The following is a 25000-nucleotide window of genomic DNA, read 5'->3' on the forward strand; positions in this document are numbered from 1 at the left end:
CTAGTGTCACTAATGTCCCAATAGAGCATTCTTTTGACAGTTTTGTACATTTTTGGCATTGACCCGGCTTGCTCTCGACTACTCTGTTTTCTCAGTCTGGCTTCCTTGATTCGGCTTTGTCTCTTGTATTTATGGCTCCCCTGACTCGGCTTTGTCTCTCGTACGTCTGTATTTTTGGCTTCCTTGACCTTGGCTTGTTTTGACGTTCCTTGTATTTTATTTATCTGCCCATTATATGGACAGGTTTAGGGACCTTTTTTTATCTGTCTCTATTCTGGTGCATTTTCATTCTGCGTGTTGGGTTATAACGTTACACAGACCAGAAAATATAGAAAATAACTGTGAAAAATGAGGAAGGAGAAAAAGACGTGTTTATTGGATGTACGTATGTATATATATATAAAAATAAATAAAATAGTTCAGCACTTCACTTACTGGTGGTGTATGCCCGGTGCTTGTCATCATTCATAGATACACAATGTAGTAGAGAATGATAGCACTCCAGGGAACTTTCAAAATGTAGAATAAAACTGAACTTTTATTGCTCAAAATACAAGGATCGACGTTTCAGTTTGGTATTCAAACTTATATATATATATATATATATATATATTTATTTATTTATTTATACAAATATGGTGAATAAAACCAGACTAAACATCACATGTTGGATATGCTACAAAAGGGACAGAACATTTTCACCTAAAATACTTTTACAGCAGGAGTACTGGGTATTTAAAAGGAACTGTGACTTCTCTAGAATACAACATTAATCACCACCTACAACATCTGTTAAGAGTTCTTTCGCTTTTAAATTTGTATTAAAAAGGCACCAAACGTAATTAGGACCTTTTACCTAGGGTTTGCGCAACGCCAATCCACACCACCTCTCTGCTGGAAGCTTCTGCTTAGCAGCTTCTGATAGTTCTCCTGGGCTACGTCCTGCAGTGCAGGGCTAGCTCACGGGCAGAGAGTGTAAACTTATAGCACTGCCAGGCTTTGCTTAATTAAGAAAGCTAATGCCAGAATGGTGTAGTGTGTGCTATAGTGGTTAAGGTGCCAGGAGTGCACTGGTTGGTCCCTCAACGTACAGTGCAACCTATCCAGTTACGCCACGAATGGCAGACCGCTTCTGTCAGTGGAGCGGCGTTCAGCAGACCCTGGGTAAGAAGCGAAACCATTACTAAATGGTTTGACCACTTACACTGGGGGAGATGCCTGATTAGTTCTAGCACCATACTCAAAACAACAGCACATGGAGAGACAAAACAATATAAGAACAGCCAGGTGCAAACCATATAAGCGCTCCCTCAAGTGCTTAAAATATTCAAATGTATATAGAATATAGAATGCACACCATAACAATCTCAAAAAAAAGTTTAAATTGTATTATGTACAAAAAAGTACCAGAAAGAAAACATAGGAAAAAATGAATATAAACAACCAGAAGTAAAGGCAGATACAATAAAATAATAGTAATAAATTACCACAAAAATCCTTACAAACCTCAGACAGAAACACGAGTCACCAAACCCCCCAACGTTTCGGCACCAACTGGCTGCCTTTATCAAGGGTGATAAGCACCATAACCACTAGAATGTACTGTAGAGGTTAGGGTGCCTGAAATGTTACTTTAACCCCTTAAGGACCAAACTTCTGGAATAAAAGGGAATCATGACATGTCAGACATGTCATGTGTCCTTAAGGGGTTAAAGATTCGGCAAATTACATTACAATCCAGTTTCAGGAAAGGCAGAGCCATGGCAAACAATGCAAATGAAGAGAAAAAAAATAAATAACACGGGGGGCGTGTCTTGGCCACCATCTTGAATGGCCACCATTTAGAAGAGTAATGTGTGTGTGTGTATGAGTGCAGTGTGTGTGTGTGTATGAGTGCAGTGTGTGTGTGTATGAGTGCAGTGTGTGTGTGTGTATGAGTGCAGTGTGTGTGTGTATGAGTGCAGTGTGTGTGTGTATGAGTGCAGTGTGTGTGTGTGTAGCTGTAGCTGAGCCTTGGTGGGGGGTGGGCAATTTTATTATTATTTTTTTTAATTATTTTAATATTTTTTATTATTATTTTTTATTTTATTTTATTTTTTTTCGTCCCCCCTCCCTGCTTGATACATGGCAGGGAGGGGGACTCTCCTTCCCTGGTGGTCCAGTGGAATTGGCAGTTCAGTGGGGGGGAGAGGGGGCTGTCAGAGAGCACTTACCTCTCCTGCAGCTCCTGTCAGCTCCCTTCTCCTCCGCGCCGGTCCGTGCAGCTTCTCTGTCAGCTTACACTGTAAGTCTCGCGAGAGCCGCACTATGACCCCGCGGCTCTCGCGAGACTTACACTGGGAGCTGACCGAGGTGCTGAACGGACCGCCGCGGAGGAGGAGGGAGCTGACAGGAGAGGTAAGTAACCGCTCTGAAGCCCCCACAGCCCCCTGTCTGTATTATGGCAATGCAAATTGCCATAATACAGACATTGACTCGAGTATAAGCCGAGTTGGGGGTTTTCAGCACAAAAAATGTGCTGAAAAACTCTGCTTATACTCGAGTATATACGGTAACTCAATATGGCTTTTAATATTTATATTGGTTTATTACTGCCTTATCTTTGTCTACATTTGCAAGAAATCTGGTTTATGTGTTATAGAATTATTGGACTTGTTTATTTTCTCTTGGAGTGTCGGTGTTAGGTCTCTCACATTGTTATTTTCCTTTTTTCTTATTTTTACAATACTCACCGTAGATTATGGTGCTGAAATTTTTATCCTTTAACGTGAGGGGCCTGAACACTGCACACAAGAGGAGATTATTGTTTAAAGAAGTTAGGAAATGCAAGTGCGATGTTGTATGTATACAAGAGACGCATTTTAAGACAGATAAAGAACATAAGTTAATGAAAAAGCTCTTCCCATCCCTATCCCATACTGTAAATAAAACAAAATCTAGAGGAGCATCGATTTTTTTCAATAGAAATGTGGCCTGTTCAACAGATAAAGTGGTAACAGACAATGATGGGAGATTTGTGCTATGGACAGGCAAAATTAACAATATAGAGTATACTATTGTTAATGTATATTTCCCAAACACCGGACAGTTAAATTTTTTTAGAAACATAATGGACTTAGTGAACTTGAATGCATGCGGACACTTGATAATGTGTGGTGATACGAATTTTGTTTTGGATGGTGAGCTTGATAATGCTAGAGAAGATTCCACTCAGTCTAACAGAAGGGATAGTGACAGACTGGCAGAAAACTGTTCTTCATATATGATTGAATGTGCTCTGTATGACATGTGGAGACTTACGCATGACGAAGAAAGAGATTTTACTTATTATTCTGTTTCGCAGAATATGTATTCGCGGATAGACAGGTTTATGGTTCAGAGTGCTCTAATTCCGCGCATCTTGAAATCTGATATTTTGGATATCAACTTGTTGGACCACGCTCCTATTCTAATGCATCTGGATGAGATTGTATCTTCAATCCAGAACAGAGTAGGTTAATTAGGGGATTACTTGCTCAGTGAAGAGGAAAATAGGAAATTAGCTGAAAGGGCTTTAAATGATTATTTTTCAGATAATGTTTCATCTGAAGTTCCTGGTGAGGTGGCTTGGAATGCACACAAGGCTGTGTTGCGAGGTCATTTTATTTCAAAGGCGTCTAACCTGAAGAGAGTTAATAACAAAGACTTAAGAACTTTAGAAAAAGTATTATATAATCTGAATCAGGCAAACAAATCTGGCCCATCAACTTCCTTTTCAGCAATGATAGGGGATATCAAGTCAAAACTCAACAAAATCAATTTAGACTGTACCTTTCTCATGGTGAGACAACTTAGGAAAACATATAAAGAGCAATAAGGCCTCAACTCTTCTGGCATCCAAACTGCGGCATGTGAATGCTCAATCCAAAATTGCCTATTTGATTAATAATCAGGGGGGAAAAGTTTTTCATCCAACGAAAATTAGCAATTTGTTCGCTGAATATTATAGCAAATTATACAATTTCGGATCGAATTTGGATAGATCTCAGCCCACAGAAGACAACATTTATCAGTTCATGAATAGGGTTACATTGCCTCGGATACCTACAGAAAAATTGGAGTTTGGAATGTGACATTTCGGCTGAGGAGATATCAGAGGCAATCAAATCTATGCCATCAGGGAAGGCCCCTGGTGCTGATGTATTTACCATCTCATATTATAAAACTTTCTGTGAAATTTTAATTCCCCATATGGCAAAATTATTCAATTCCTATAAGACTGGGGGAAGATGCCAGAGGAGTCCTTGTGTGCACAGATAGTTGCCTTACCAAACTGGGTAATTAGGGTATGCCCTAATTTCAGACCTATTTCTCTTATTAACAATGATTCAAAGATATATTCCAAGGTGTTAGCAAATAGATTGGCTAAATTGATTCCGCTGATTATCAATAAGGATCAAGTAGGTTTTATACAAGGTAGACAAGCACCAGACGGAACGAGGAGGTTTATCAATTTGATTCAACACATTAATTCGATTAAGACGCCTTCTTTGCTTCTATCTTTAGACGCGGAGAAGGCATTCGATAGGTATGGAAGACACTAAACAAATTTAATGTTCCTTCATCTTTTATAAATGCAATTGCGGCACTATATAGCAACCCCACAGCTCATGTAACCGCTTCTGGTTTAAGGTCCGAGACTTTACACCAGTATGGAGAGGTATCATTTTACAAACTTAACGAATCTAAAACACAGGCTCTTCCCTTCAATGTTAATCACTTAGAGCTTATGACTCTAAAGAAGTTATATTTATATGACTGGAGAAACGACTATATAGACCATTTAGGCATTAGCTTATGTAAAAATATAACAAAAATTCATACTTATAATCTGAACAGGGCATGGCCCGTTTTACAGAAGGAAATGGAGAGATGGTGTGGAATGGAGCTCTCATGGTTAGGTAGGATTGCATCCATCAAGATGACAGTCCTTCCAAAAATCTTGTACTATTTTAGGACCATACCCCTGTCTATCCCGTTTTTGTTCTTTTAAAAAATTAACTCAGCAATTTTAAAAAGTTTATTTGGAACAAGAAGCCAAGCAGAATCAAACTAACTACTTTGCAACATAATAAATCCAATGGGGGTATTGGCGTACATGATATTCGTAAATATTATTTCGCTACCAATGCCGCAGTTGCAGTTAGTTTTAATAACAATACGAATAAATCAAGATGGTTAGAAATGGAAGAGGTGAAGGCTTTTCCATTTATATTTAAAGAGGCTCTTTGGGTATGCCCGACAAAGAGACCTAGAACTACGAAGATATTCTCTTCAACTAAAACAAAGTTTAAAGCTTGGGATCTTATTTTTAGAAAAAATAACCAAGTCAGAGGTTTATATAGAGCAATGCCACTCACATTGCTCAAGGAATATGTGCCATCTATAGACACAGATTTCTGGCTCTTATTCCATAGCTTATTTAGCTAATTTTTTTCAAGGCAATGCCATACTGTCTTTTGATAAATTAAAATTCAAGTACGGTTTACCGGACGAATCTAGGATTAACTGTTCAGTGATAGTAAACAAGCTGAAATAATTATTTAACGTTCCAGAAACCGATAAAAACTATATGACCCTCGAAATTTCAGCTCAGGAAAAGATTGTCCTGCATGATCCAGGAAGAAAAGGCATAATCTCTCTATGTTATTATGTTTAACGTTAAACCTTCAGACAGACATATGTTGTCGTGGGAGATGGAGTTTAGAAAAAAAAGAAAAAACACCTTAGACAAAACTGGGTAATCCTTAAATCCTGGACTGGTAGGTGTGCCTTGAGGACTGGGTTGGGAAACACTGGGGTACACAATACAGTTTGAAAGAATGTTTTTTTTTTTTACTGCTCTTAAGGGCATTTTGCACTTTACAGATAATTTTGAAAACCACTATAAGATTTTATATCGCTGGTACCTGGCTCCGTCTAGACTACACAACATGAATAAGGCACACTCAGACCGGTGTTGGAGGTATTGTGGAGGTACAGGAAACATGGCGCACATATGGTGGTTTTGTCCAAAATTAGCCAGATACTGGAAGATGATTCATGATTTGAAACATCCTAATCGCAGCTACTTCATGTCTACCTCGATACTGGAAGTCTAAAAATTTACCTACACATACAGAAATGTCGACCATGGTTTTAGATAGTAAAGCAAATTGTATTATAGAAAGAATACTCATTTATATGCAAACCTTCAACATATTTGGGAAAAAGATTAAATAAAACTTATTGCTTATAGAATATATATTTTGTTAAGTTCAAAGATGTACAACTACTGTTTTGTACAATATTCCATATGTGTATTGCTATGGATGCATCCCCTTTCCCATTTCCAAGTTTTCCATCCCTTCCTTCCCCAAATAGTATGTTTAACTATTCTATATTATTTGTTGTAAAATACATTATAACCTTAATAAACATTATTTAAAAAAAAAAAAAAAACACACACAAAAACTAATGAACCCTATTGCACACATGAAGGTAAATCAATGGCATGCTTAAGCTTTTCAGAGCGTACAAATATAATGAGCAGTAACCACATATTCGTAAAATATCCTTACCTCAAGTTCTCTTTTTACCACATGGAACAATGGGTGAGGACTAGATGGCAGGTCTTTTCCAGTGTCTTCAGTGGAGGAGATCCAAACTATCCTCTGCCTTGCTTTTAGCTTGCGTAGAGCACAATTCCTCCAAAGCCGGCACACACTAAGACCAAGAAAAGCATTGCAAATGCATAAAAAAGCTTCAGTAACAAAGCTGCTTATTAAGTCATTAATATACACACACTGAAAATCTGACCAAAGTCAATAATGCAATCTATATACTAATACTAACAAAAAAGGGATTTTTTTTTAAATAAAGTGATGTATTCATTTTCTGTTGTACAGAGAAAGCAGACTTCGCCAAGGTGCCACTTGTGGGGAAGACATCATTATTTATAAAGCGACAACAAATTCCGTAGCACTGTAATATGGGTGGACTAACAGACGAGTTGGTCACACATTAACAGAAGGATTGAGGACCCTGCTCAATGAAATAACATGCTAATGAGAGTGGGATATAGTGACACAAAAGGTAAAGGTAGGGTAGAAATGTAGGTTGTTAGGATAACATGTACAGCTTCTCTCTTTACCTTGTGTTTATGGGAATTTTCTGCTAAACATGATAATGTATTTTTATATTTAGTTTACTAAACACCAAATTGTATCGAATTGCATAATATAAGCAAAGTTGTGTCTATAGCATGGATTGAGAATTTTTCCTAATCAGCATTTAGGCACAAACATCAAATTATGTTTTCAAGTCATTACAACTCTCTATCTGGAGAACAATTTGGAATGAAAAAAATTCTACTAAATCGGTATGCACAAAGTCAACTGAAGCATGCCAATTTATGGATGCTAGAGTATACATAATTTGATGGTGTCCATGCCTAGCAATTAAACATTGTTAGCAAAATAGATCACTGTTATATTTAGTTTCAGCAGGAACCTGTAAAGGCTGTTAATAAAATGTGGAGGAGTGGGGTTCCTATTTGTATATTCTCGGCATGTATGAGATAATTTGGTGGTGTTGGTCAAAGGATCCATTTATTTAAGCAGTGTGTTTTAGAGTAATGTATGTATACTTGCTGTGATGTCAGTTTAGTTTTGATCTTTGGTATTGAATGTATATTGCTTGCTATTTGTCCTTTGTACTTCAATCAGTGTATAATAACGTTCATATTTTTAGCTCTACGAATGCTCGTGCCTACTAGTGTGAGAATTGGCATTGTTCTTTGGTCAAGAAGTACTGCAGAGTTGACTGACCTTCCGGTTTGTGTGTCCTCCCTTATATTAGTGGTGCATTTGTGTGCCTGTCTAGTTACGTGTCAGAGGTCCGAAATGATTGGGCCTGGTTATTTCTGATGTCAGTCCTGTTGTCATACATGTAGCTCTACACTCACTAACCAGTGAGCATGCTCTATAACACTTGAACCACAACATAGAAAACCCAAAAGTATAGCAGCTGAAGCAGGACATGTTTCTGAAGATAACATAAATATACAGAATTTCTATTTGCATTTAATTTAATCTTTATCGTCTTTTACACTAAGTACACCATATGCTTTAATTCTAAATAAGTCACATACTATACTTCTAATTATACCGAATAGCCCAGGTGCTAAAATGTGAATAGATTTATCGTCTTTTACAGTAGTTATGCCATACTGTTAATTATATTTTACTTTTAGTTATACATTATACAGAATAGCACAGCCCATATATAGTAGAGAACAGATAACATATCAGGATAAAAAGGCTGAGTTACAGGTTAGTGCTCACTCAGTGAACTTCAAATACAGAGAGTTACCCAGATACACATTTTAATGTCAGTGAGGTTGGCTGTGAGCATGTATGGGGAGTTCAATATGAAGCTGGATAGTTAGAACTACAGCTCCCATGATGCTTTGTCATTAAGAAGGCTGCCGCAGCATCATGGGAGCTGTAGTTTTTCACTGTCTGAGCATTCTCCTTAGTCCATCCCTGGTGTATGAGTGTGGTGTCCTGTCCATTGGGGGGGGGGAGAATGCAGTGTCACCCACACACCATGCAGCTGTGAGCAGGGGTTTGATGGGCAGGAAGCTGAGCACTCTCTCCACCACCTCGGCCAGGTTACTGAGCACGCAGTGCCCCTGGCTGTCCAGGGAGCTCACCACCCGCAGCTCGCTGCCGTCCACTACCTCACCAAGCGGATCAAAACCTGCTCCCGCCATTCCTGCGGAAAAAAACCCACAATGCACTTCCGGCAGCGCGCGTACGACGCCACCAGTGGACCCTGGCCGCTGCCATGGTAACCACCTATCAAATCCCATTACTCAGCGCCCACAGGAAGTGCTCGGCGGCCATGTTTGATTTGGGCGGATGTAGCCATTCTAGTCCAAAAAAAAAGGCTTTGCCTTGACTGCACTTGATTATATTAATGATTTAGCAAATGACATTTTAAAGTTAAAAAATAAAATAAAATATAGCACTGCATGAAGAGAACAACAAAAATGATAAAAAAAAAAAATAATTAGCACAAGTTACAATGTATTCTATGGTATATTTCATGATACCTAAAATGTGCTGCTTTTTGGAAGAGTATAAAATGTCACCTATACGTTGTACCAACAAATTTAAAAATAGGTCTTTCTTCCACCATCAATTATTTGAAGGAATGACTAATCTATTAGAATGTAAGCTCATTGAGCAGGGCCCTCCACCTCTATGTTCCTGTATGTCCAGTTGTCTGGTTACAATTACGTGTCTGTTAGTCCACCCATTGTACAGCGCTACAGAATCTGATGGCGCTATATAAATAATAAAATAATAAGGGAGAGCAGAAAAGTCTTCAGATAAGTGGTCCTTCTGCTGTCCACATGTAGAAACCATTGCATATGCGCTATGGTTGCTATGGCTGATGCCACTCCATTTAGTTGCCAGCATGATGGAAATGAAGCCAGTGTATTGGAATCAAAAAAGGGGGGAAAATGATGAAACTGGGTGGCGCACAGGTGGGTGTTGCAATAAAAGTAACACCCATGAGTTGGAAAACATGGCAGGTAAAGTACGGTAAGTGAATATCTCTAAACGTAACACTGCATAAATTACATCCTGTCGTGAGAGAGTGAATGTGTGTGTTGAGGGGAAGAAAACCTGTCACGAGAGGTTCATATCTTTATATATTAGTGTCATATTATTATTAACTAGCTCATCATTCATTTGATATCCCCACGTCAATACTTTACTTAAAAACATATTTAAATTCCAGTCCTAGAAAATATTTCTACACATTGTGTTAAAGGGGTGTATGATCTTACAATAAATACAGCACTTTTCAAGGAGTTTTCCTTACCAACTGAATGATATGCCTGGATGTTTATAGAGAGTGAAGAGAATGGAGGTCAAAGAAAGAAAGAAAAAAAAAAAAAGTATTAAAAAGATCAGTGATGGGGTGGAGCGTAGTGGTTGAGCTGAACGGTTGCAACTTCTCTATGCTCCTGTTGGCAATTAATCTGACATAATCTAAAGCCCCACTGTGCCATCCGAGTGTGAAATCATCTAGCTTGCCACCCACCAACGGTGTAAGCTGCAAGCAGATGCCTTTCTTGCAAAACATAAATGAAGGTGTAGCACTACATACATGTATAGGAGTTGTACCGGAGAGTATTCGTATAGGTGACAATTCCACAAAGATTTTTGGACCCAGCTTGTGGTGGAATCTCGGTAAAAATAAATTTAGTAGGCCGAGATTACCACGTGGCATGTGTACGTGCATATGCTGACGTATCGATCAGTTGGTTGCACGAGGCAAGATACGATCAGTAGTGTACGGAGCATGTGCAAGAATACAGGATGTAGTATTCCCCCTCCTCCATTGTGCTGGACAAGCCATGCGGTCAAACAGGAAGTTAATTCTTATTTGTGTTGATTGGTTAAGAGAATGTGCGGGTGGAGCTTAATATGGGAGGAGTTATGTGCCTATATAAGGAGCCTGCACTATTGTCCGGGGCTCAGAACTTGCTGTATTTTGGTGACGTTAGTCCCTCTGAGTCCCGATCGGTGATCCAATAAAGAATCTCTTCCTTCCTGAAGAAACCTGTGTCCATCTCTCTGTGCTTGGCTTCCGTCAGTTTCTCCGGTATCATTTGGTGCATTGGCCGGGAAGCTCATCGTTCAACGGTAGCTGAGAGGCAGAGGCGTGAGACGGTCTATCTTTGCCCACGTTCTCTACGGCTGCACCCCTGAACTTCTGCGTGGACCTCCCTTCGTCTCGGCGCCACTGGTCTGTTGTCCAGGAGATCATCGGCCTCTACGTGAGAAGTGCTGGGGTGTCCCCGTCGATGAGTGTGAACTCAGGTTCAGGAACGAGGAGGTAAGACAACTGCTGTTTTAGACGGCAGGACCCACTAGGGGTATACCGATTGTGCGGTAGGCCCAAAGGGGTTTTGAATCTGTGTATCTGCCCCCTCTGTCGGAGGGAAGGAGCGAAGGCGCACCGCTCGATCGAACGCTCTTTAGTCAGACTGATACCGGAGAAACTGACGGAAGCCAAGCACAGAGAGATGGACACAGGTTTCTTCAGGAAGGAAGAGATTCTTTATTGGATCACCGATCGGGACTCAGAGGGACTAGCGTCACCAAAATACAGCAAAGTCTGAGTACTGAATACATAGAGTACATTCCTTATATAGCACTGTAGCTCCTCCCACAATTAACTACACCCACACATACCCTTAACCTATTTAATAAATAGAGTCTAAACTCATCCATCCGGTCTAACCACGTGGCTCATCTGATACAAAGGAGAGGGACGCGTAATTCCAGTTCTTACATTCCTGCACCTGGTCAGTACAGTGATAACAGTATCTTAGCTACGTGTAATTAACTAACTGATACTACAAACACATATACATACATATGCCTTGTGGCAATCTTAGCCTGCTAAACTTGTATTTTACTGGAATTACATCACATTCCCCCCTTTGATGCCTCTGATATTTCACAATTACTTGAGGCATCACTTAACCTTGGTTTGCATATACCTCAGGTTACCATGAACCAGACCAGACTTATCTTATGATGTGAATCTTTTAACACTCATCTTCCTGCATTGGTTCTCCCTGATTTAAAGCCTCATATTTATATATGGCCATTATCTGTGCAGCAGCCTTCCTCTCTGCTATACTTCCTATCAGGCTTTGCACAGACCTAACTACTAAGGGTATAAGACACGGTAGGAGTAGACACAACAGTAAAATCAGTAGGACTCCACCTACCACTGCCTTAAGCCCTCCAAACCACTCATACCAGCTACCAAACCAACTACTTGGATTGTACCCTTTCCATACCTGAGTAGGCACATGCACTAGTTTAACCATATGGCTAGTAAGCTCAGCTATTGCTTGCCCTTCGTCATCTATTTGAAGACAGCAATTGCTCAGGTTAAACTTCCCACATACACCTCCCTCTACTGCCAAAAGGTAATCCAAGGCTAATCTATTTTGGTACACTGCTGTCCTCATCCTGGTATTATGCTTCGCTAGAAGATTGAGTGCTTGTGAGGTCTCATTAGTAATAATCTCAACCACCGCCTGTAATCTTATAATACGGTTGAGCATATAAATTGGGGTTCTATAACCAAAGGTACCATCTTCTGCCCACGTGGCTGGCCCATAATAATCTATGATACGCTGGGGAGGCCATTCATTATCTTCCCAGGTGCCTATCTCTAAGGGTCCCCTTTTCTTCCTATGATTCACATCATACACTTTAACACCTAAAGTCTCACCTGTTTCAATCGGTAACAAGAAGAAGGATGGTTTGAGCATACCCAACACACATGCCCCTTCCCAGTCCTGTGGCAACTCCGAGTAGGCTTTCTTACCACAGATCCAGTACAAATTTGCTGGGGCTCTCCAGGTAGATGTGATGGATAAATCAAACCACACATCCTTTAAACTGGCATATCTAGCAAACGGGTTAGATGGTTCTGAGACATTTGAAGCCGACCACCAAGTTGTATTTTTAGTATCATCATCATAAGCTTTTTGCCCTAGACAAGTTAATTCTCCTACAGAAGTATTATACATTATTCCTTTCCTTGCTATGCAAACATAACCTATGATGGAGGTCTTTAATCTCCACTCAGATTTACCTCTAACACTCAAATGATAATCGGCTTGTGTAGATATTAGTTGGTCAACTGCCTCAGAACCGGACATTACCTCCTTTGCTTCCCAAGGCCATTGGTCTCCCATGTTAGTACCTCCACACACATAGCAGTTGGTAACATTAAGACTACCGGCAATACTTTCAGCTAGGTCAATGAACAGGTTTTTAGCGTTATGGGGGATCTTATTATCTATACTCATCTCTTCATAAAAGGAATGGTATACTTGATGAGTCTGGGAGGATACCGTATCAGTCTCTATTCCTATAAACAATAATGTCCCAGGATCTAAACCCGTCCCGTATATCTGAAACCCAAATAAATTTCCATACTTATCTAGGAACTTGTCGGGGTTATTAATAAGTATATGGACTGGGTTGCATTCCATAGACTTACAATAAGGGCTAGTCGGCAACTTAGTCACTATCATGTCTTTATCTACTGTCTGTCCCCAAGTCGCCCACCCCACACAAGACCAATATGGACAAAAGTTATAGTCTTTATTTGGGCATCTAGGACTCACATATTTATTTTTGCTACTGGGACAAATGTATTTATCGTTAGACCCATACGTCCTCTCCCATCTAAGATCCCCACATACATTCCACGGCTTTCTACCACTTGATATCGCCTTACATGCATCAAATAGCAGAACACCCGAAGAATATACGGATTCTAACACCGTCTTATTAATTAGGGTCCCCTGAGGATCTCCATTCCTGAGAGTCAACCAAATTGTACGAGGTTGATACTCTGGACTGAAGCACTTAGGTTCTCCTACTCCTAAATGGCACACACTATAGTCTATATTTAGGTATCTACATCTTGATACCTCTCCTTTACATTCGTATTGTGAATGCCAAATTAGGGTTTGGGAAATATGGTTACCTGTTCTCGTAGTCTTAATGCATACCTCACAGCTAGGAGTGTCGGTACCTCTACCTTCCTGAATATAAAAACACATATAAATAAACACAATCAAAAGCACATCTTTCGCCGTCATCCTCAGTCTTCGTCCGTGCGATGGAACCTCAGCTTCCAGGATGTGAGGGCTGCAGGGAATGGAGTTCTGCTCGTCTTCACAGGTGTCCCTTCGAGACTTTCCTGGCTTATACACTATGTGATGGTAAGCGGACAGGCTTTATTATGGCCTTCTCACTCACACCTGTAACAATAAAATTTGTAATCCACAATAATTCCTCGTTACTCCGACTGAGTAGTGCGTTTCAACCGGATCTTGCAGGGATTCTCTGGATCTGCTGTAACTTGCCAAGAATCAACTGCTGCTGGCTTAACCCTGGAGTGATGTATCCACGGAGTCACTTCGGCTACTTTTATCGCTGTAGGGGTAGACAAAAGAACAACATAAGGACCTCTCCACTTGGGCCCTAACGGTACATTATTCCACTCTTTAATCCACACTTGATCTCCTGGATGATAACTATGAACAGGGGGATAAATATTCACAGGTAATCTATCTTGTACCCATTTCTGTACCTCCTCCATAGTCTTACCCAACTCTACAACCTGCTGCCGGGTAATTCCTTCTCCCAACTGACTCAAGTCCCCCCTTAAGTTACCAAGTACGGGAGGTGGTCGCCCATACATGATTTCAAAAGGAGAGAGGCCCATCCTTCTGGTAGGGGTACTGCGGATTCGCAATAGAGCTATAGGTAAGAGAACGTTCCACTTAAGTTGGGTTTCCTGACACATTTTAGCCAACTGGTTCTTAATAGTTCTATTCATTCTCTCTACCTTACCAGAACTCTGGGGTCTATATGCAGTATGAAGCCTCCACTTTATACCAAGCATATGAGTCAGTTGTTGTAGGCACTGATGAACAAAAGCTGGACCATTGTCCGATCCTATAGAACAGGGTAGTCCATATCGGGGTATTATTTCTCGTAGCAGGAATCTTACAACTTCTCCTGCTTTCTCTGTACGAGTAGGACATGCTTCTACCCAGCCTGAATAGGTGCACACAATTACCAACAGGTAACGATGTCCACCCGATTTAGGCATCACTGTAAAGTCTATTTGTAGATCGGACATGGGGAGTCCCCCCATAAACTGGACTCCTGGTGGCTTTACTGGTCCTTGTCTTGCATTATTCTTAGCACACGTTACACATCTGCGTACAATGGCCTGAGTCAAGTTGGACAATCTTGGTATGTAGAAATGTTTCCTGAGAGATTCTTCAGTACTGTCTCTCCCAGAATGTGTCCCGTTGTGATAATTTTGGACAATTTCTACCGCTAGTGATGCTGGTATGACTATTCTTCCATCTTCTAGCTGATACCACTTGTTCTCCAAATACTTTCCCGGTTCAGTCTTTAACCACTCCTCTTCTTGAGCTGTATAAACTGGAGTCCATTGGGACAGTGGAGTTGGTATAAGAGCAGCTATATGCCCCACATACTCCTGTCTTCCTGATTCAGCAGCACGCTTAGCTGCACTATCTGCCATCCGATTTCCCTTGGTTACATCACCATCTCCTCTCAGATGCGCTCGACAATGTATGATACCGACTTCTTTCGGCTCCCACACTGCTTCCAATAGTTGTAGGATTTCAGCTGCGTATTTGATTTCTTTGCCTTCTGAATTCAGTAGTCCTCTTTCTTTATACAAAGCTCCGTGGGCATGAGTGGTTAAAAACGCATACTTAGAGTCCGTATAGATATTTACTCTTAAACCTTCAGCCAATTGTAACGCTCGTGTTAGTGCTATCAATTCTGCCTTTTGTGCTGATGTTCCTTTTGCCAGTGGCCGAGCTTCTATCACCTTGTCTATTGTTGTCACTGCATATCCTGCATAGCGGATCCCTTCTTTCACATAACTACTGCCGTCGGTGTAATATTGAACATCGGGGTTCTGGATGGGAAAATCACGAAGATCTGGTCTACTTGAAAATACTTCATCCATTACTTCCAAACAATCATGTTGACTTTCAGTAGGTTGCGGCAAAAGGGTAGCTGGATTTAAGGTGTTTACAGTCTCTAAATGCACTCTTGGGTTTTCACACAACATTGCTTGATACTTGGTCATACGGCTGTTACTAAACCAATGATTTCCTTTGTAATCCAACAACGTCTGTACTGCATGTGGGACTCGTACATAAAGTTCTTGACCCAGAGTGAGTTTATCGGCTTCAGCTACTAGCAGGGCGGCTGCAGCTACGGCTCTTAGACAAGGTGGAAGTCCGCTGGCCACTGCATCCAGTTGCTTAGACATGTAGGCAACAGGTCTTTGCCATGATCCCAAGTACTGTGTCAATACTCCCACAGCCATTCTTCTTTGCTCGTGTACATATAAGTAGAATGGTCGTGTGTGATCAGGTAGACCTAATGCTGGGGCACTCATCAAAGCCTTCTTCACATCTTCAAATGCCGTTTGCTGTTCTTGGGTCCATAAGAAGGGGTCGTGCTCTGTACCTTTGATGGCTGCGTACAGAGGTTTTGCCAGTATCGCATAGCTGGGAATCCATATCCTACAGAAGCCTGCTGCCCCCAAGAATTCTCGCACTTGTCTTCTATTCTTGGGTATTGGTATTTGGCAGACAGCTTCTTTTCTCTCTGGCCCCATAATCCTTTGACCTTCAGAGATATGGAATCCCAGATACTTGACAGTTGGCAAACACAACTGAGCCTTCTTTCTAGACACCTTGTATCCTGCCTTCCAGAGAATGTGTAGTAGATCGTGCGTTGCTTGCTGACATTTTTCTTTTGTAACTGCTGCTATCAACAAGTCATCTACATACTGTAACAATACACACTCTCCTGGGATGGACTCGAAATCCAATAGATCTTGACTTAGGGCTGAACCAAATAGGGTAGGTGAATTTTTAAACCCTTGGGGCAGTCTTGTCCAAGTCATTTGGCGTTTTGAGCCCGTTACAGCGTTCTCCCATTGGAAAGCGAAAATACATTGACTTTCTGTGGCAATTCGGAGGCAAAAGAAGGCATCTTTGAGATCTAAGACTGTGAAGTAAGTAGCCCCGCCCGGAATTAAAGCAAGCAGGTTATATGGATTGGGTACAACTGGATGTATGCTAACAACCGCATCATTGACTGCTCTTAAGTCCTGTACAGGTCGATACTCATCTGTACCGGGCTTTTGAACAGGCAGCAATGGGGTGTTCCAGGGGGAAGTACAGAATTTTAAGATACCATACCGTATGAATTTATCCAGATAGGATTGGATGTTCTTCTTAGCCTTCTGTGGGATGTGGTATTGTCTTAGGCTTACTGGATAAACCCCAAGTTTTAGTTCAATTTTTATAGGTGGAATATTGCGGGCCAGTCCTGGTGGGTTGTTCTCTGCCCAAACTCCTGGTATGTTAAACAATGTCTCATCACTCCTAGGGTTTTGGCTAGTCAACACTGTATAAAGTCGCCACTCTTCTTCCTTTGGTACAGATAAAGTCATAATACCTGAAGGTCCATTAAACTTTAAAGATGTTGTTCCATTTGGTAGGAACGTAATCTGCGCTTGTAATTTTGATAGCATATCACGTCCCAGCAATTGGACTGGACATTCAGGCATATAAAGGAATTGGTGTTTTACTACGTGGCCTCCCAATGTACAGAGTCGACTTTTAAGAACCGGTTTTTCAGCACTTCTTCCAGTTGCTCCTATCACAGTAATAGTCCTTCCAGATGGAGGAGCAACTAGATTAGTCACCACTGAATGTTCAGCACCAGTGTCGATCATGAACGCACTCCTTTTTCCCCCTATTGATACATCGACCATAGGCTCCGCTCGACCAAGGGGGATGGAGCCCGGTCGGTATCAATAGTCCTCCATGACCGTGTCAGCCAATCCTACAAAGTCCCTACCTTCTCTATCGCGGGACCTTTGCGCTGCTGGAATATACCTGTCTTCCCTAACACTTCCTCTGTTCCCATTACTCCCTCTATAACCATTACTCCCTCCGGGGCCTCCTCTACCTCTCGCTCTGCCTCTAAAGTTTCCGTAACCTGACCTAGGTCTGTCTCTCTCAGACTGTTCTCTTTGTGGACACTCGTTCCTCCAATGCCCTTCTTCCTTGCAATACGCGCATTGATCCCTACTCAAAGGCTCCCTATTCCATCTACTATCGCCTCTATCTGGGCCCCGTTTATCTACGCCTGCGATTGCTACCGCTAGCATATCAGCCTTTCTACGCATCTTGCGCTCCTCCTCTTTCTTGCTTTCTGTTTCCCTATTCATATACACCTTATTTGCTACCTCCATTAGTTGGGTGATTGACATACCTGCAAACCCTTCTAGCTTTTGTAGCTTGCGCTTAATATCTCCGTAAGCTTGGCTGACAAAGGCGGAGTTCACCATTCGGGAATTGTCTGCGTCTTCCGGATTAAAGGGGGTGTACAAGCGGTACGCCTCCAATAATCGGTCATAAAAGACACTGGGCGCTTCATCGCTTTTCTGAATCACCTCAACTGTCTTTGACATATTAATAGCCTTCTTTCCTCCGGCTTTCATGCCAGCAATTATAGCGTCTCTATAGGCTCTGAGTTGAACCATATCAGCACCATTTACGTTCCAATCGGGATCGGTGTTGGGATAGTGTGTCGCGGCCCATGCTGCTGGATTAGCTTGGTTCAAAGCACGGGCTCTATCTTCTAATGCTTTAATGGCTACTTGATTTATTCTTGTCCTTTCCTCATTGTTAAATAAAGTCATTAGTAACTGCTGGCAATCAGCCCATGTCGGATTATGCGTCTGTACTATTGAGGTGAACAGATCAGTCATGGCTTGTGGTTTCTCAGTATACGAGGAATTATGGGTCTTCCAGTTTAAAAGGTCGGTAGTGGTAAATGGGACATATACGAAGACTGGGTCAGCGTGTGCCATTTGACCTGCGGCATCGATATAAGCTGACCCGGGATTTAGGCGAAGAGGCATCTGATAATGCTTTAATTGTTGGGCACCAGTCAACTGTCGGGTTTGGATGGGGCTACGTAGAGAGGCGTCAGTCATGGGTTCCGGTCGGGGAGAGATAGGGTATGGGGATGTGGGAGGTTGGTTTTGGGAAAAGGTTGTAAATAAAACACTTCGGGTCGAGCTAGATGAAGCTTGACCGGAAGTCTGAAGTGGCGCCAAATCAGGATATTCGTTTCTAATGGGGGTGGATTCTGGTTCCGGAAGGGGAGATTTAGTACGAGGGGGGGTGGATCCTGTACTGGAGGAGGAAGCGGAAGTGGATGAGGGTAATGAGGGGAGGGGTGCAGGACTTCCTGCGTTTGCGTCACTTCTTCTTAACGGAAAGTAAGGGGGCGGCAAAGGGATCTCGGACTCAGGGGGCGTGTCCAAAATGGGCCTAACACCGGTCCTAGTGGACGAACAAGTCCTAGCTACCATGAGGCGACACTGCTCCTCGTGGCATGTCTGGAGCCATTTTGGCGAGTCATTTACGGCCTGTCTCCAACAGTCAATATAAGGAAACTGGCCGTAAAGTTCAGGCCTACCCGATACAGCCACGTGTAAGCGCTGTACCAGAGTTGGATCCAAACTGCCACGTGGCGGCCATGCCGCAACCAAAGTAGGCCACTCCCTAGTACACAAAGTGACCAAACGTACAGGAGACATCTTTACCCCAAAATCACAAACTTTGAATCCCTTTTTAAAATTCTTAACCATACATCCTAAGGGATCCGGAATCGTTGACTGCGACGCACCCATACTTAACAATGGAACGTCGTCGACAACGAATACTATACACGCGTACTATTCAACAGTCACACCCGTTTCCTCTGGCAACAGCACCACGTGGTACGGTTACCAAGTGAAACGTACACAATAACAATAAACACTCAGGGAATTCCCGTACACACACAGCTGTTACACCAGTCACTATATAATCAATATTATGCCCTTTGGCGTAACTATACAGTCACCCACGCTATAATTCTCTATATACGAATTACCCGTCTATAACACACCCCAGTAACATCGTCTTTTACAAATAGCGGTTACAGTACGGTTAGCATAGGTCAAAGCACAAGTTAAGGTCACAATACAATTATTAGTGGTTATGGTGTTAAACATGCAATGGACGACAATGATTAGTACTTATTATATAATGTCAGTAAATATACAGGGTTATGGTACCGTGCACTATAATACAGCAACACACTATTAACACTCTCGCTAGACGGCTGAGCTCGCGCTATCTAACAAGATATACACTTTACTAAAACAATCGTTAACACATTTACAATTCCCAACTAAACTATTGGCCAGTACCTTGAATGGACTACCTAAAACTATATACACCCGTTTTGGTTAGCCACACTGCCCAATCACCACATATACATAGCGAGCTAGAGAACCGAATTTACACAGACGCCTCTTAGTCGCACTATCAAAAGTCTAGTGGGTTCCAAATTTACACGCCTTCCCACTTAGCCCAGATAGGATGAGAACTAGCGAACCGAATTTACACAGGCGCCGCTTAGTCTCCCGGTCCCTCCGACCTAGCGAACGTAATATACACCCTAGAACGCTAGTCTAGACAAGACACCGGTGTCCGGCTAGGGCTATCTTACACCTGGACCCCGCCTGACTAACCAAATCAAACGGTCTGACTAAAGAGCGTTCGATCGAGCGGTGCGCCTTCGCTCCTTCCCTCCGACAGAGGGGGCAGATACACAGATTCAAAAACCCCTTTGGGCCTACCGCACAATCGGTATACCCCTAGCGGGTCCTGCCGTCTAAAACAGCAGTTGTCTTACCTCCTCGTTCCTGAACCTGAGTTCACACTCATCGACGGGGACACCCCAGCACTTCTCACGTAGAGGCCGATGATCTCCTGGACAACAGACCAGTGGCGCCGAGACGAAGGGAGGTCCACGCAGAAGTTCAGGGGTGCAGCCGTAGAGAACGTGGGCAAAGATAGACCGTCTCACGCCTCTGCCTCTCAGCTACCGTTGAACGATGAGCTTCCCGGCCAATGCACCAAATGATACCGGAGAAACTGACGGAAGCCAAGCACAGAGAGATGGACACAGGTTTCTTCAGGAAGGAAGAGATTCTTTATTGGATCACCGATCGGGACTCAGAGGGACTAGCGTCACCAAAATACAGCAAAGTCTGAGTACTGAATACATAGAGTACATTCCTTATATAGCACTGTAGCTCCTCCCACAATTAACTACACCCACACATACCCTTAACCTATTTAATAAATAGAGTCTAAACTCATCCATCCGGTCTAACCACGTGGCTCATCTGATACAAAGGAGAGGGACGCGTAATTCCAGTTCTTACATTCCTGCACCTGGTCAGTACAGTGATAACAGTATCTTAGCTACGTGTAATTAACTAACTGATACTACAAACACATATACATACATATGCCTTGTGGCAATCTTAGCCTGCTAAACTTGTATTTTACTGGAATTACATCACAAGACCGTTTGATTTTGTTAGTCAGGCGGGGTCCTGGTGTAAATAGCCCTAGCCGGACACCGGTGTCTTGTCTAGACTAGCGTTCTAGGGTGTATATTACGTTCGCTAGGTCGGAGGGACCGGGAGACTAAGCGGCGCCTGTGTAAATTCGGTTCGCTAGCTCTCAACCTATCTGGGCTAAGTGGGAAGGCGTGTAAATTTGGAACCCACTAGACTTTTGATAGTGCGACTAAGAGGCGCCTGTGTAAATTCGGTTCTCTAGCTCGCTATATGTGGTGATTGGGCAGTGTGGCTAACCAAAACGGGTGTATATAGTTTTAGGTAGTCCATTCAAGGTACTGGCCAATAGTTTAGTTGGGAATTGTAAATGTGTTAACGATTGTTTAGTAAAGTGTATATCTTGTTAGATAGCGCGAGCTCAGCCGTCTAGCGAGAGTGTTAATAGTGTGTTGCTGTATTATAGTGCACGGTACCATAACCCTGTATATTTACTGACACTGTATATAAGTACTAATCATTGTCGTCCATTGCATGTTTAACACCATAACCACTAATAATTGTATTGTGACCTTAACTTGTGCTTTGACCTATGCTAACCGTACTGTAACCGCTATTTGTAAAAGACGATGTTACTGGGGTGTGTTATAGACGGGTAATTCGTATATAGAGAATTATAGCGTGGGTGACTGTATAGTTACGCCAAAGGGCATAATATTGATTATATAGTGACTGGTGTAACAGCTGTGTGTGTACGGGAATTCCCTGAGTGTTTATTGTTATTGTGTACGTTTCACTTGGTAACCGTACCACGTGGTGCTGTTGCCAGAGGAAACGGGTGTGACTGTTGAATAGTACGCGTGCATAGTATTCGTTGTCGACGACGTTCCATTGTTAAGTATGGGTGCGTCGCAGTCAACGATTCCGGATCCCTTAGGTTGTATGGTGAAGAATTTTAAAAAGGGATTTAAAACTTGTGATTTGGGGGTTAAAATGTCTCCTGTACGTTTGGTCACTTTGTGTACTAGGGAGTGGCCTACTTTGGTTGCGGCATGGCCGCCACGTGGCAGTTTGGATCCAACTCTGGTACAGCGCTTACACGTGGCTGTATCAGGTAGGCCTGAACTTTACGGCCAGTTTCCTTATATTGATTGTTGGAGACAGGCCGTAAATGACTCGCCAAAATGGCTCCGGACATGCCACGAGGAGCAGTGTCGCCTCATGGTAGCTAGGACTTGTTCGTCCACTAGGACTGGTGTTAGGCCCATTTTGGACACGCCCCCTGAGTCCGAGATCCCTTTGCCGCCCCCTTACTTTCCGTTAAGAGGAAGTGACGCAAACGCAGGAAGTCCAGCAACCCTCCCCTCATTACCTCCATCCACTTCCGCTTCCTCCTCCAGTACAGGATCCACCCCCCCTCGTACTAAATCTCCCCTTCCGGAATCAGAACCAACCCCCATTAAAAATGAATATCCTGATTTGGCGCCACTTCAGACTTCCGGTCAAGCTTCATCTAGCTCGGCTCGAAGTGTTTTATTTACAACCTTTTCCCAAAACCAAGCTCCCATATCCCCATACCCTATTTCTCCCCGACTGGAACCTATGACTGACGCCCCTCCACGTAGCCCCATACAGACCCGACAGTTGACCGGTGCCCAACAATTAAAACACTATCAGATGCCTCTTCGTCTGAATCCTGGGTCAGCCTATATCGGTGCCGCAGGCCAAATGGCACATGCTGACCCAGTCTTTGTATATGTCCCATTCACGACAACCGATCTTTTAAATTGGAAGACCCACAATTCCTCGTATACTGAGAAACCACAAGCTATGACTGATCTGTTCACCTCAATAGTACAGACACATAACCCGACATGGGCTGATTGCCAGCAGTTATTAATGACTTTATTCAACAATGAGGAAAGGACAAGAATAAATCAAGCAGCCATTAAGGCACTAGAGGATAAAGCCCGTACTTTGAACCAAGCCAATCCATCAGCATGGGCCGCAACACACTATCCCAACACCGATCCCGATTGGAATGTAAATGGTGCTGATATGGTTCAACTCAGAGCCTATAGAGACGCTATAATTGCTGGCATGAAAGCCGGAGGAAAGAAAGCTATTAACATGTCGAAGATAGTTGAGGTGATTCAGAAAAGCGATGAAGCGCCCAGTGTCTTTTATGACCGATTATTGGAGGCATACCGCTTGTATACCCCCTTTAATCCGGAAGACGCAGATAATTCCCGAATGGTGAACTCTGCCTTTGTCAGCCAAGCTTACGGAGATATTAAGCGCAAGCTACAAAAGTTAGAAGGGTTTGCAGGTATGTCAATCACCCAACTAATGGAGGTAGCGAATAAGGTTTATATGAATAGGGAAACAGAAAGTAAGAAAGAGGAAGAGCGCAAGATGCGTAAAAAGGCTGATATGCTAGCGGTAGCGATCGCAGGCGTAGATAGACGGGGCCCAGATAGAGGCGATAGTAGATGGAGTAGGGAGCCCTTGAGTAGGAATCAATGCGCGTATTGCAAGGAAGAAGGGCATTGGAGGAACGAATGTCCGCAAAGAGAGCAGTACGAGAGAGACCTACCCAGGGCAGGCTACGGAAACTTTAGAGGCAGAGCGAGAGGTAGAGGAGGCCCCGGAGGGAGTAATGGTAATAGAGGGAGTAATGGGAACAGAGGAAGTGTTAGGGAAGACAGGTATATTCCAGCAGCGCAAAGGTCCCGCGATAGAGAAGGCAGGGACTTCGTAGGATTGGCTGACACGGTCATGGAGGACTATTGATACCGACCGGGCTCCATCCCCCTTGGTCGAGCGGAGCCTATGGTCGATGTATCAATAGGGGGGAAAAGGAGTGCGTTCATGATCGACACTGGTGCCGAACATTCAGTGGTGACTAATCTAGTTGCTCCTCCATCTGGAAGGACTATTACTGTGATAGGAGCAACTGGAAGAAGTGCTGAAAAACCGGTTCTTAAAAGTCGACTCTGTACATTGGGAGGCCACGTAATAAAACATCAATTCCTTTATATGCCTGAATGTCCAGTCCAATTGCTGGGACGTGATATGCTATCTAAGTTACAAGCGCAGATTACGTTCCTACCAAATGGAACAACATCTTTAAAGTTTAATGGACCTTTAGGTATCATGACATTATCCGTACCAAAGGAAGAAGAGTGGCGACTTTATACAGTGTTGACTAGCCAAAACCCTAGGAGTGATGAGACATTATTTAACATACCAGGAGTTTGGGCAGAGAACAACCCACCAGGACTGGCCCGCAATATTCCACCTATAAAAATTGAACTAAAACTTGGGGTTTATCCAGTGAGCCTAAGACAATACCACATTCCGCAGAAGGCTAAGAAGAACATCCAATCCTATCTGGATAAGTTCATACGGTATGGTATCCTAAAATTCTGTACTTCCCCCTGGAACACCTCATTGCTGCCTGTTCAAAAGCCCGGTACAGATGAGTATCGACCTGTGCAGGACTTGAGAGCAGTCAATGATGCGGTTGTTAGTATACATCCAGTTGTATCCAATCCATATAACCTGCTTGCTTTAATTCCGGGCGGGGCTACTTACTTCACAGTCTTAGATCTCAAAGATGCCTTCTTTTGCCTCCGAATTGCCGCAGAAAGTCAATGTATTTTCGCTTTCCAATGGGAGAACGCTGTAACGGGCTCAAAACGCCAGATGACTTGGACAAGACTGCCCCAAGGGTTTAAAAATTCACCTACCCTATTTGGTTCAGCCCTAAGTCAAGATCTACTGGATTTCGAGTCCATCCCAGGAGAGTGTGTATTGTTACAATATGTAGATGACTTGTTGATAGCAGCAGTTACAAAAG

At 42.7% G+C, this 25000-nt stretch overlaps 1 protein-coding gene across 1 annotated transcript in view; it reads right to left on the reverse strand.

Moving 5' to 3' along the window:
• The window catches only part of FBXO22 (F-box protein 22), a 31934-nt gene extending 23113 nt beyond the window's left edge, over positions 1 to 8821 (reverse strand). Inside the window, exons 1-2 of the mRNA XM_063449443.1 lie at positions 8628 to 8821; positions 6600 to 6744 (exon numbers count right to left, since the gene is read on the reverse strand). Coding sequence (XP_063305513.1) covers positions 6600 to 6744; positions 8628 to 8794 — 312 coding nt within the window. The 5' untranslated portion in view covers positions 8795 to 8821. The remainder of the gene's footprint in view (positions 1 to 6599; positions 6745 to 8627) is intronic.
• Positions 8822 to 25000: the final 16179 nt, after the last annotated feature.

Source organism: Pelobates fuscus, chromosome 3 (genome assembly GCF_036172605.1).
Source record: "Pelobates fuscus isolate aPelFus1 chromosome 3, aPelFus1.pri, whole genome shotgun sequence".
Lineage (NCBI taxonomy): Eukaryota > Metazoa > Chordata > Amphibia > Anura > Pelobatidae > Pelobates > Pelobates fuscus.